Source organism: Zootoca vivipara, chromosome 2 (genome assembly GCF_963506605.1).
Source record: "Zootoca vivipara chromosome 2, rZooViv1.1, whole genome shotgun sequence".
Classification (NCBI taxonomy): Eukaryota; Metazoa; Chordata; class Lepidosauria; order Squamata; family Lacertidae; genus Zootoca; species Zootoca vivipara.
This window is the reverse complement of record NC_083277.1, coordinates 14,756,723-14,769,705: the sequence shown is the minus strand read 5'-3', so window position 1 is coordinate 14,769,705 and position 12,983 is coordinate 14,756,723. Positions and strand designations below refer to the sequence as shown.

At 47.6% G+C, this 12,983-nt stretch overlaps 1 protein-coding gene across 1 annotated transcript in view; it reads left to right on the top strand.

The window, feature by feature from the left end:
- LOC132591685 (oocyte zinc finger protein XlCOF6-like) overlaps positions 1-12,320 on the top strand; it is a 28,030-nt gene extending 15,710 nt beyond the window's left edge. Inside the window, exon 3 of the mRNA XM_060271173.1 lies at positions 6,707-12,320. Coding sequence (XP_060127156.1) covers positions 6,707-7,684 — 978 coding nt within the window. The 3' untranslated portion in view covers positions 7,685-12,320. The remainder of the gene's footprint in view (positions 1-6,706) is intronic.
- The last annotated feature ends 663 nt before the right edge of the window (positions 12,321-12,983 follow it).

Sequence of the window (12,983 nt, the reverse complement as noted above, 5' to 3'; positions counted from 1 at the left end):
TGTCACCACCTTCCGCAAGTTGGGCCCCGAGCTCTAAATTTTGGGAAAGGGAGGGGGCACAGGAGGGATCTTTGCACCAAGGCGCTGGATGAGCTTAAGACGGCCCTGCATGGACTCCCTCTCTTTCCCTCCCCCACCGAAAGATGCGAAAGGCGCACTCGCCGGAAGCCCGGAGCGCCCCACGGATTCCTGCCGAGGGATCCGTCGCGAGGGGAGCCAGACCTGCCTGTGTTCGCCTGGGCTGGGCTGTTAGAACTGGCGCCGCTACCTGACCTGCATTGCAGGATCTTGGTGCGAGTCAGGAGGGGGTCTCACCTTCATAGCGGGAGCCGAATGAGGGGTACATCTGCCACTGAGCAGTGCCCCTCCCCCCTCATGAGCAAAGCCCAAGTTCAAACACCAGCCCCTATTTTTAAAAGGCACCCGTAATGACGACACTGGGCTACCTTTTAGGGTTGTCGTAAATTACTGTTCTAAGCCCCACAAATCCGGTCTACTTTGCAGGGCTGTTGTAACGGGGACACCCCACGCCACGGCCCTGCCTCCCCCACGTTGTGTAAGGGGTGTGAAAATGAACGGACTCCCCCCTCTCCCGGCAAGGGATTAAAAGAGGGAATGTAAACTGTGCCACCTTCGTGCCCCGGAGGTTGGGGGGGGGGGGCGTCTCTTTCCCTGCCAGCTCCGGGGATCGAACCTAGGACCTTCTCAGCAAAAAAAAAACAAACAGCATAACGGAGCTTGTTTTGAATGAGAATTTGTGCGTTCTGGGAGGGAGGGGTCATTCATTCCTCCTCATGGGTCAGTGAGCTCGGCTTCCTAGAGAGGCAGGAAGGTTGGGAAGGGGGAGGGGGGAATAAAGGTTGGAGGGGGAGGGGCGCCATCCACATTCCCGAAAGAGGAGCAGGTCTGCAGAGGAGGAGGGGAAAAAGGTGCAAAATATATCTATATATTGGGGGGGCGGGTGAGAGAAGGATGTGCTTTTCTCCCCCTTAATCTACAAACAGGGAAGCTGGGAAGGGAGGACAGGATTTGGGGCGAGGTGGGGGGGATGAAAGGAAAGTAGGGGAGTGCCCCCCTCCCCCTTCCTTCTGTTGAAGGACTGAGACTTGAACCGAGGCCCCAGTTCCGCGCCTCTCTCTGCGAGTTCAGGGTTTTCCCTGGCAAGAATCCCTGGGGCGCTTTTGACTCCACGCTCCTTTGTGTGGAGAATCAAAGAGGGAGTCCATGGAAGGGTTAAAGGAGGCGAGAGAGGCCTGAATAGAGACCCCCCCCCATCTCCCTCCTCTCCTCCCTCCCTCCCCTTCTGTCGAGGCTCCTCCGGATGGAGTGGTGGGAGCACTTGGGAGCAATTCGGCAAGAAGGGTGAGCCGGCCATGGGGCCTCTGGGCAAAGGGGACCCCCAGGGAAGGAGGGCAGACGAACTTAGGGGGCTGGGGAGGAAGGGAAGCATCCCTGGGAGAGGAATCGAAGACATCTTGGAGAAAGTGAGAGAGACTTGGGGGCTGCCTGCCTTGACTTCTCCCTCCTGCCCAGGAATCTGCCATGACTTCAAGGCAACCAGGGAGAGATCCCTGAACAGGAGGCCTGATCCACCCACCCTCTCCTCCCTTGAAGCTCAGTCCTTGCCCTGCCATAAGTCCCAGATCAGCAGCTGGAAGGGAGCGCTGGGGGCTGTTATAACGAGTCCAACCATTGGGGGAAAGGGAAAAGGGAGGAAGCCCACTGTAATATTTCCACCCTTTGAGGCTTCTGTCTCATCAACTAGTCTCTCCCATATGCCTGTGTTTCTGTGGAGAAAGATCAAAAGAGTCCCTACCCAGAGATAACTGTGCCCAACTCCTTCTCTCCATTCCACCAGGTTTCCATTATTGCCACTATTTCAGATCTCTTAAATCTTTGGGATTTAAGGGATTGGGAAGATTGTTATGGAAATGGGTGGGGTTCCTCCCCCCCAGCCTGTGTAATTATTATTGCAATTGTTATTTTTTATTTATTTATTGAATCTGTTAGCTGCTTTCTCCTGCCCAGGGCAGCCCAAAGTGAGTTACAACCTGTTGTTGTTGTTGTTGTTGTTGTTGTTGTTGTTGTTGTTGTTGTTGTTGTTATGTTCCACGGTGACCTTGTCGTCTTTGTTATGTTTTCTGTATTTTGGGGGGGGGCAAGAGAAGGGTGTTCTCAGGGCCTGCTCCACTGTGAGGGAGACTGAGGCAGCCCCCTCAGGCAGCAGATGCAGAGAGGGGCAAGGAGGGGACTGAGCTGAGTGCCATTTGGCCTGCCCTGATTTAACCCTCTATCCTCTCATCCAGTGGAAGGTGCTGTCCCATTGCCAGTGTCCTAGACACAATATAGCAGCCTTGGGAAGTCAGAGGTTCAGAATGATTTGGGAATGTGTGCAGTTGGTTGGACTGCACCACCAGGAAGATGTTGGAGATCATGGAGGAAGGAGGAATCAAAATACAGATATTCAGCATTTTCAGAAGAGGGGGAAGAAGGGGAAAGTGTGTCCAACTACTGTATATTCCTGTGTATAAGACTACTTTTTAACCCAGGAAAATCTTCTCAAAAGTCGGGGGTCGTCTTATACGCCCAGTCGTCTTATACACCGGAATATACGGATAAGACTCCCATCATCCCTGGCCATGGGCCATCCTTGCTTTGGCAGGTGGTACTTTGTGTCCAACCACATCTGGAGGGTCAGAGATGCCTCACCTCATCATAGAAGGTTCCTCTAGGGCAGCATTTCTCAACCTTGGATCCTCAGATGTTCTTGGACTGCAACTTCCATAAACACTGACCCCTGGCCTGATGGCTAGGAATGATGGGAATTGTAGTCCCACAACATTTGGGGACCCAAGGTCGAGAAAGGCTGCTCTAGGGCTCAGTGTTGGTGAAACTGGATCTTAAGGGTTCTTGAGAAATTTCCCTGGGATTATGATTGGTATCTAGACCAATCTGTGGTCGTCAACAGGTTTACGTAAGACACCTATCAGCCCATCACCCATTCCCACCACCCTTCTGAGTAATACCCCTCCCACCCTCCCACTATATATAGGGGTCTGGTGACTTCTGTTTCAGTGTATTTTATAAAAGGTTCGTTGATGATTTATTTTTGGTCTTTAAGAATGTCAATAAGATTAATAGTTTTTTTGCATGGTGTCAGGAGATGCACCCCAATATTCAATTTACCACCCATTATCATAGTCAACACATTATCTTTCTGGATACAGTTGTATACCGGGATAACACTAACCAACTGGCAACTAGAACCTATAGAAAGCCTACAGATAGGCTGTCTTATCTGCACTACAAATCATTTCATCCTTTTCATCTTAAATGTAATTTACCATACAGACAATTTTTGAGAATTAAAATAAATTCTACCACTCTGAAGGATTAAAACATAAACTGCAACCAAATGCAGTGGCGTAGCGTGGGTTGTCAGCACCCGGGGCAAGGCAAGTAATTTGCGCCCCCTAACCCGTGGATTTTAGCACTCGAGTCTCTTCCACTAGATTAGTTAAAGAAACCCTTACCCCCTAAGCACATGTATTGTTTGTTATGAAAATACTGATGTAATTAAAGTAAAATGCATCTAAATACAAGTTTATTTTCAAACACTTTATTGAGTGATGAGTGATCATAAAAAAAAAAAATTTAGAGAAGCAAATCTATACATGCACTGGTAGTCGTTAAAGTACCACAAGACTGTGGCTTTCATGAACCATTTCATCAGCTGCATGGCAAGATGAGATGAGAGGCAGATATTTGCTATTACAAATTCAGGCTGGAAAGACTAGCAATGCAAGATGTATTGTAAGTGTTACTTTGCAGGGCACAACTTCAATTCAAGATCCACATTTTAAAAAAAGTTATCTGAGTGGTCTCTGAATTCCTGCATTGCAGGGGGTTGGACTAGATGTCTTCAGGGTCCCTTCCAACTCTATGATTCTATAGTCGTGCCATCTATGATTCTGTGTCATTGACTGAACCTGGGACTTTCTGTGTACAAAGCATGTGTTCTACCACTGAGTTGTGAACCTCCCCCCTTTTATTTTTAAAATCCTGTTGCATTAATACTGTCACAGCTGTGTAAAGCAGCCTTTGTCAACCTGGTGCCCTCCAAGAGACTTTGAATCAGCACCAACCAGCAAGAGATTTATTGTATTGAAGTATGTATTGAAGGGGGAGAGAGCTGATATTGCAGCTATAGAACAGAAGCAAGCAAAAAAGGAGGGTGAATGAAAGAACAGTGCTCAAGAATGTGAAGGGTAGGTTTATATTGTAGCAGAGCAGAAAGAAGAACTTATTCAAGCTCCAGTTCTGACATGCGAGGAAAGGGGGCAGGGGGGACAAACAAAGTCTGTCTGTCTGTCTCTCTCTCTCTCTGTGTGTGTGTGTGTGGCAAAGGGGGGCAGAGAAAAGAAGGATGCAATGAGGATGGGGGGGATAGAAGAAAAGGAGGACCAGTTTGAGAGGGAAACACCGTGAAGGGGGGGGGGAGCGAGCCGAAAACTGAAAATCCTAAAAGGAATTTGGGGGGAGGAGGAGTGTGGGGATTGGGGAAAGAGAGAGAGAGAAGCATGGGGAAAGGGGTGGAAAGAGAAAATAAAAGAGAAAAGTCACTATCAGGTTTGGATTGGAAAACAGCCTTGCATCCTGTGGAATACACTTCAAATGGTAGATCTTGTTAAAGGAAACCACTTTTTTATCATTCAAACAAAAGGTCAAAACACCCCAACATTTAATTGTTATTTCCTCCGTCCTGTCATCAAAAGGGGGCAGGAAAAAGGACCTTATGCATTTTATGAATGAGTAACAGATGGGACTCTAAGACTGAGGAAACCCGTTTTCACAAAGGCGATGGAGAGATAGGTGTGCATTCCAAACCCGCTGGTGTTACAATGGACTGATCAACGAAAAGCAGCCAGCAAGGAGGCTTTACTTTAACAATTAATATAAAATTGAGATTTTAACCGATTCACAAAATTCCAGTGCCAGCTCCCCTCTGCTACACAGAACTCATAAATAAAGCGAACCAAGAGCACTCGACCACCCTCCTACCCCTCTTTCCCCCCTAGGAATGAGACGAGCCCCCACCCCTTACACACCTCTCCCGCTCGTCCCCACCTCTGCCTCCCGAGCAGGAGAGGCGGGAGCAGCAGCAGCAGCAACACCATTTCAGCGGCTCCTCAAAAGCTGCCCTTTCTCGCAGCCGCGCCCACCTCTCTCTTTCCCAGCAAGCGTGTCTCTTTAACCCCATCAGGGCTGGGCTGTCCGTGCCTCTGCCACCCAACTCTTCCAGCCTCGGCAAGTCCACCATTTCGGAGCCGGCAAGTGGGAAGCCCCGATAGGGTTAAAGAGGCTGCGTGAGCCAGGCAAGGGCAGAGAGCTGCGAGCGCGAGCGCGCGCCCACCCCAGATGTTGCGCCCGGTGCGGCTGCCCCCTGGCCCCCCCACGCTACGCCACTGACCAAATGGCGTGTGAATTTGCGAACAGAGGCTATCCTCAACAAATAATAAGAACAGCACAGGCAAGGACGCACAATAGGCCTAGGCCCTAGATATACTGGTACACTCTTTGCAGAACGATCTAAACCTAAATATCGTCTCCTAACTTGATCCTTAGATTTTACCCCATTATCCAACTCAATAGCCAGAATTATTGGAAAACACTGGCACATTTTACAAGAAATCCCAGGTTGTCCAAGTATGCCTCCACACATTGGTTTCCGCAGAACCAAGAATCTGAAAGACATTTTAGTACATGTGGATATGACCAGCGAGAGCCAACCTCAGGCAAGTAAGATCAAAGGTCATTTTAAATGCGGGCGTTGTGCCATATGTAGCCTAACCATCAAACAAAAAGAATTTACCATCCCGAACACCAATAAAGTAATTCAACTAGATACATTTACGAACTGTAATTCTCGGGGCGTGGTATATGCCATCCAATGCAAATGCAGCCTATGGTACATAGGGAGCACAATAAGAACGGTAAAGACTAGAATATTAGAGCACAAAAGCCGCATTGCAAACCAAGTGGTAGAGGCACCGCTCACGTCCCATTTTATAGGAGCTAACCATAGAGTCACAGACTTCAGGTGGTTTGTTATCTACAAATATACAGTGGTGCCTCGCTTAACGAATGCCCTGTAAGACCAATTTTTTGCTAGACGAATGGATTTTGCGATCAGAGGTTGCCTCGCAAGACGACGAGGTTTTCTATGGCTGCCGCTTCGTCTTGCGAAGCGTGGCCATAGAAAAATGAACCTCCGACTGCAAAGTCCAACGTGCAGCAAAAAATTGTCAGGGCTTTTTGACGCCTGCCTTCCCCTTGGCAGCTCCCTTTCCTGTGAGAAAACACTTTTTATAGAAAGTAAACCCCACAGTTCAACCGTATTCTAATATAATGCTGCTTCATTAACGTTGATTAAGGGTTAGGAAAGGCTGATGATGCATTACAATTATTTAACATTATTTCATGTGCCTTTCCTAAAAATTTGGAACATATGGGGGACAGGAGATGTACGAGATGTTAAAATAAAAATAGGTGCTAATTGATGTGTGTAATATCCCTTTGTTCTTTTCCTAGAAAACAATTTCTCTCTCCCCCACCCCCGTCGAAAAAGGACAATGGAGAAGGCAGTCAAAATTATGGTGGGCCTTGTCCAATGGGAATAACAAAGAAATCGTTTAAATACATGGAGTGTGGAAAGAGCTTCACTGACAGTGGAAAACTTAAAATTCATCAACAGACTCACACGGGGGAGAAACCATTTCAATGTATGGAGTGTGAAAAGAGCTTCAGTCAGAGTGCACACCTTAGAATTCATCAACGGACTCACACGGGGGAGAAACCATTTAAGTGCATGGAATGTGGAAAGAGCTTCAGTCAGAGTGGAGACCTTAGAAAACATCACCGGACTCACATGGGGGAGAAACCATTTAAATGCATGGAATGTGGAAAGAGCTTCACTGATAGTGGAACACTTAGAATTCATCAACGGAGTCACACGGGGGAGAAACCATTTCAATGCATGGACTGTGGAAAGAGCTTCAGTCAGAGTGGACACCTTAAAATTCATCAACGGACTCACACAGGGGAGAAACCATTTAAATGCATGGAATGTGGAAAGTGCTTCAGTGAGAGTGGAAGCCTGAATTTACATCATCAGACTCACACAGGGGAGAAACCATTTAAGTGCATGGAATGTGGAAAGAGCTTCAGTGGTAGTGGACACCTTAGAAGCCATCAACGGACTCACACGGGAGAGAAACCATTTCAATGCATCGAGTGTGGAAAGAGCTTCAGTGAGAGTGGACACCTTAGAATTCATCAACGGAGTCACACGGGGGAGAAACCATTTAAGTGCATGGAATGTGGAAAGAGCTTCAGGAGGAGTGGACACCTGAATTTACACCACCAGACTCACACGGGGGAGAAACCATTTCAATGCAACGAGTGTGGAAAGAGCTTCAGTCAGAGTGGACACCTTAGAATTCATCAACGGACTCACACGGGGGAGAAACCATATAAATGCACAGAGTGTGGAAAGAGCTTCAGTCAGAGTGGAGACCTTAGAAAACATCAACGTACTCACACGGGGGAGAAACCATATAATTCCAAGGAAGCGGACAGAGGTTCAGTTGAAGTGGAAGTCTTACAAACCATCAAAAGACTCTGAGGGGTAAGAGCTGTAAGAGTGGAAACTCTACAAGCCATCAATTAAAGAAGAGAAATGGTTTAAATAGAAGGATTGTAGATTCTGCTTTGGTTATTATGGAACACTTTTTAGAGTGTAGAATCTGTTTCTCTACGAGTTGACAATTTCTCTCACATCAATAACAGGAAATCAATATTAAATGCATGCATCGTATGTGAGCTGTTGTTTGTATGTAACATTGTCTACACTTGTTTTTAAAGTAATGAGGGTAACATTTCAGAAAAGTAAGCATAATATAATACTTAATGTAGTGTTAGATAGGGAGGGGAGTGTGTGCGTCTGGAGTGTTGCTTCTGAATGAGGATTGACTGAGAGTGAGATGGTTTTGGTGTTTGGTGGAGGGAGTTGGAAATGTTTGTATGTGGGAATGGAGAGTTGCACAAAGTGGAACTGAGATTGGTGGTGTTGCTTTGGAAGCAGAGTTAGATTAGCATAACTCCCACTGTTATAATTGCAATAATGGAACCATGAAGACACAGAAAGATTGAAAGCACCTACTTATATGCCCAAGGTAACCTTGAAACCCTCATCTGTTGTTTTGATATACTGTATAGATATATTGTGCATAGGTACGTTTTGTGGCAGGAGAAATAAAAGGGATATTTAGTGGCATAACAAGGAAAGGCTCTGTTCCTAGCTGCACGTCTTGCATGAGGAGGGAAGGGGGCACAGGCAAGAAGGGGCCGTACCAGAGCATCTCAAAGCAGTGGGGGGGTGGCGCACAGTGACACAAGTGTGTGTAGAATGCTACCCCCAAAATGACACAAGGGAGAAACAATAATGTGGAAGCAGGCAGGTCCGAAACCAAGAGTGCTAAGGGTCAACTTCTTCCAAATCCACCAGCTGCCCCAAGGCAGGAGCCACCTCTGGGCCCTGAGGGTGGAAAGCCTCCCTCCAGCTTTGCAAGTGGAGATGCTCCTAGGAAATCCTCCTGCCAGCAGACCACAATGCGTATTATTGAAGGGCTTCTGGTTTGCTTCTGATCTGAATGGCGGTGTGATCTGTGTTGTCTTAACAAAGGCAATCTTTTCGTGGCTTTTGTCCAGCCTGCTGCTGGATGTGCCTCAATCTATAAAACAGTGTTGGGGAGGCTGCCTTTCTTTTTTGGTGGGGAGAAGATAGTTGTCCCCAGGTAACTGCTCAGTGTCCCAGTAAGGCTGCTTTGGGGGGGGGGGGAGCACTCCTCTCTGGTTCCTCTCAGGCAGCAAATGTCTTCGCCCCCCCCCCAATGGCTGGCTCCACAACTGCGCTTCAAAGAGGATCTTTCAATGCAAACATTGGGAGGCGTCTCCCAACAGCAACCCTTGTCTACTGTTAACAGAAAATCTGAGGGCTCCCTTGGACAAAACAAGACCCCAACCAAGCATATCAGAGCAAAACAGCAGCCAGTAGGCTTGGCCTTTATTAAAGAAAGTACTGTCGCGACAGGGCCCCACCTGCAACAAGGTGAAGCAAGATGGAGACCCTGAACAAAGGGGGTCTTCCCTTTTTATTAGCATCCCACCACCAAGGTACACCCCTAAAGATACACCACTAATATGTCACTAATATGTCATTGATACATCACAAAAAGTAGGGGTCCAGAGGTAGAAATTTGAGTACCTGGCCAGCTGCTCCTGGCCTCTTCTTGCCCCCTCCCTGTTACATTCCACAGGACAAAGAGAAGTTTCACAGTCATTATGAAGGTGATAGCTGTTCTTTGATTAGATCCTGAGTCAATCCAATGTCTCTCAAAGCAAAGAAATGTTGGAATTATGAAAATCCACCACAGTAGTGATTTTATATGAATTTCCATACCTTTCTACTGAATAAAAGGAGACTAAAAGGCGCTGTGAGTTAAACCACAGAGCCTAGGGCTTGCTGATCAGAAGGTCAGCAGTTCGAATCCCTGCGACGGGGTGAGCTCCCGTTGCTCAGTCCCAGCTCCTGACAACCTAGCAGTTCGAAAGCACCTCAAAGTGCAAGTAGATAAATAGGTACTGCTACTGCGGGAAGGTAAACAGCGTTTCCATGTGCTGCTCTGATTCGCCAGAATCGGCTTAATCATGCTGGCCACATGACCTGGAAACTGTACACCGGCTCCCTTAGCCAATAACGTGAAATGAGCACCGCAACCCCAGAGTCTGTCACGACTGGACCTAATGGTCAGGGGTCCCTTTTGTTAGGATTCCGTTCCACCTCAAGAGGAACAGGCATGTAAAGTGTTGCTGTGTGTCACATGATTGTACACTTCCGTTTTGCGCTTTTTGTATTTGCTATGCAGTACGCACTTGCTATGCTTATGCTGATGAAGAAAGACACGTTTGGTCTTGCTGAATAAATGCTTGTAAATATGCAAGAGAACGTTTCTGTGTCTCCTCTTGTTGCTGCTGCTGCCAACCACGCTAAACGCTGGAGTGGACTCTGCAGATAACGTGTCCAAGTTCACAGAGAAATTGGACCGATTCCAGTTGGCTACACTGGAGGGAGAAGACACCTGGCAGATGCTAACCGGGGGGCTTGGAGGCCAGGTCTTCAGTGTGTATGCCAACACCTTTACCTTTAAAACTCAACTGGTTATAAAATAGCAACCTTAGATACAATGTAGCAAGCATCGGCAGCTGTAGTACCCAAGTGGCCATTGCTAGGGGGTGCTGTTTTGCAACTGCTTCTGATACCCTGCTTCTGATTGGTTGGGAAACCAGGTAACTGTCAGAAATAACTGATAGCTTGCTGATTGGAGATTGCCAGCCCATGGAGAGGATGAGGTCCTGCAGGAAAAAATCCTTCCTGTTATAAATTAAAAAGATCATTGCATTTCAAACTTGCCTTTGAACCAGCTGTCCTCCAAGCAGCTCCCATGTGAAATAAGCGGATATATCTATTTCTATATCTATAATGGCAAGGGATAAAACCTCAACAGGGTGCTAATTAGCTGTGCAAAATTGGAAGTTGCAAGCTCTGAGATCAGGTCTTTGCAGAGCCTGCTTGTCCTGTTTTTCACCATGAATGGCTGCTGTTTCGTAAGGGGATCCTGCAATGTGTGATCCTTGACAAACTGCTTTGGGCAGCATTAAGGATGGGTCTCTGTGGGTCGCCCAGTCAGCCTTATAATCAAAATAAATGCCTAGGCATTTAAACTACTTATCTAGCTGAATGGTGTCTCCACTTATCACCCACTTATATGCTCTCCATGTTGTTGTTTAGTCGTGTCCGACTCTTCGTGAGCCCATGGGCCATAGCACTCTCCATATAAGACCATAATTTCTAACTTCTCCAAATTTAGTACAAGTTTGCTACCTTCACAGTAAGGTGGTCGCTCTCAATCCAGTCCCCCCCCCCCCGAAGGTTTCAACTTGGTTTCTTAGTGCAGAGGAGCCTCGGATTTAACTTATTTCCTCTTCCAGAAATGTATGTGAACTCCCCTGGCTGGGTTGCCTGGCAATGAGCCATTCCAGATCAGTCTGCCAAAACTCATGTACAGTTTGGCAAGACCGACTCCAGAGTCATTTATATAGGAGTCTTTAGAATATAATGGGTCAGAGAAACGTTTAGGCAAGGGGTACACAGTGTCAAATCCTAGCTCCCTCAGAAATTCAAGATTGCCCTTGCCCACGCTTGCATTAAAATCACCTGCCGTTAACAAGCCAATGGTGTGGAATTCCAGTTCTAATTCCTCAAGAAATAAAGTGAGTTGGTTCGAGTAGCCCAATAGGGCAAGGAGGAATAAATACATTAAGTATGATTAGGACTAAATCTTAAAAACCCAGTAAGAAATGCCTGGGCAATGTCATCCCATGTCTGGAGGGGACTCACTTTAAATTTAGTCTCCCTTGCACAAATAAAGGTTAATCCCACTTTCTAACGGGCCCATGATGTTCTATTTGTGGGCTAAAAGGGAATATGATTTTTATCCCTCCAAACAGATTTCCTAATGAACCCACCTTTCTTCTAATAATATGATATCAAAAGACTCGATAACACCTTTTATTATTATTATTACTAGCTGGACCTTGCACGCGTTGCTGTGCCTCAGTTTGTTAAATGGAGGGTCAGAGTCCCCCTTCAGACTCCCCTGACCGTCAGAGTCCCCCTGTTTTTTGTGTGTGTTATGTTTAGATAGGGGTATCCCTGTGTCTCCCCCCCCACTTTGTATTGACCCATTAGATAGCCCTGTCTCCTATTCTGGTCCCACCCCCACCCCAGGCAGGGAAGGGTTGACCTATCCATGTCTCGTATTAGGTCCCCCCACTATATCTGGGGACGGCCTTACCTATCCCTGTCCCCTATTTGGTCCCCCACAACCCAGGCAGGGAAGGGGTTACGTATCCCTGTCCCCTATTGCGGTCCCCCCCACCCCACCCATGCAAGGACTTACCTATCCCTGCCCCCTATTTCCACCACCCCCACCTCAATCAGGGAAGGACTTACCTATCCATGCCCCCTATTTTGACCCCCACCCCACCCCAACCAGGGAAGGCTTTACTTATCCCTGACCCCTATTTGGGCTCCCCACCGATTGAGGGTAATATGGAGGGGGTGGGGGTTTGGTGGGTGGTGTTGTAGAGCGAGGGTAATATGGAGGTGGTGTGGGGTGTCGAGGTGGGATTTCTGTGTGTGTTGGGGTGTGGGGGTGGATTGGGGAAGGTGGAATGGTAGGAAGTTCTAGAGGGTGGGTGTTGTTTTAGATTGAGGGTAACATGGAGGCGATCTGGGTTTATGAGGTGGGAGTTCTGTGGCGGGCGTAGTGGGGTAAGGTGGAATGTTAGGAAGTAATTGAGGGTGGGTGTTGTTATAGACGCATTGTAATATTGAGGTGGTCAGGCGTCCCGAGGTGTGAGTTACGTGTGTGTGGTGGATTTGAGGGGTAATGGGGAAGGTGGAATTTTAATAAATTTTTGAGGGTGGGCGGTGTTGTAGATGGAGGGGAAGATGGAGGCGGTCAGGTTTTATGAGGTACAAGTTATGTGTGGGGCGGGTGTCGGGTGGGGTAGTGGGGTAAGGTGGCATGGTAAGAAGTTATTGAAGGTGGGTTGTGTTGTAGAGTGAGGGCAATATGGAGGTGGTCAGGGGTCCCGAGGTTGGAGTTATGTAGGGGGGTAGGGGTTAGGAGGGGGGTGTTGTAGTGAGGGTAATATGGAGGGGGTGGGGTGGGTTTGGTGGGTGGTGTTGTAGACTGAGGGTAATATGTAGGTGGTTAGGGGTCCCGAGGTGGGAGTTATGTTTGGTGAGGATGGGGGTTATGGTGTATGAAGTTTGCGGTGGATGGCGGGGCGGTTGG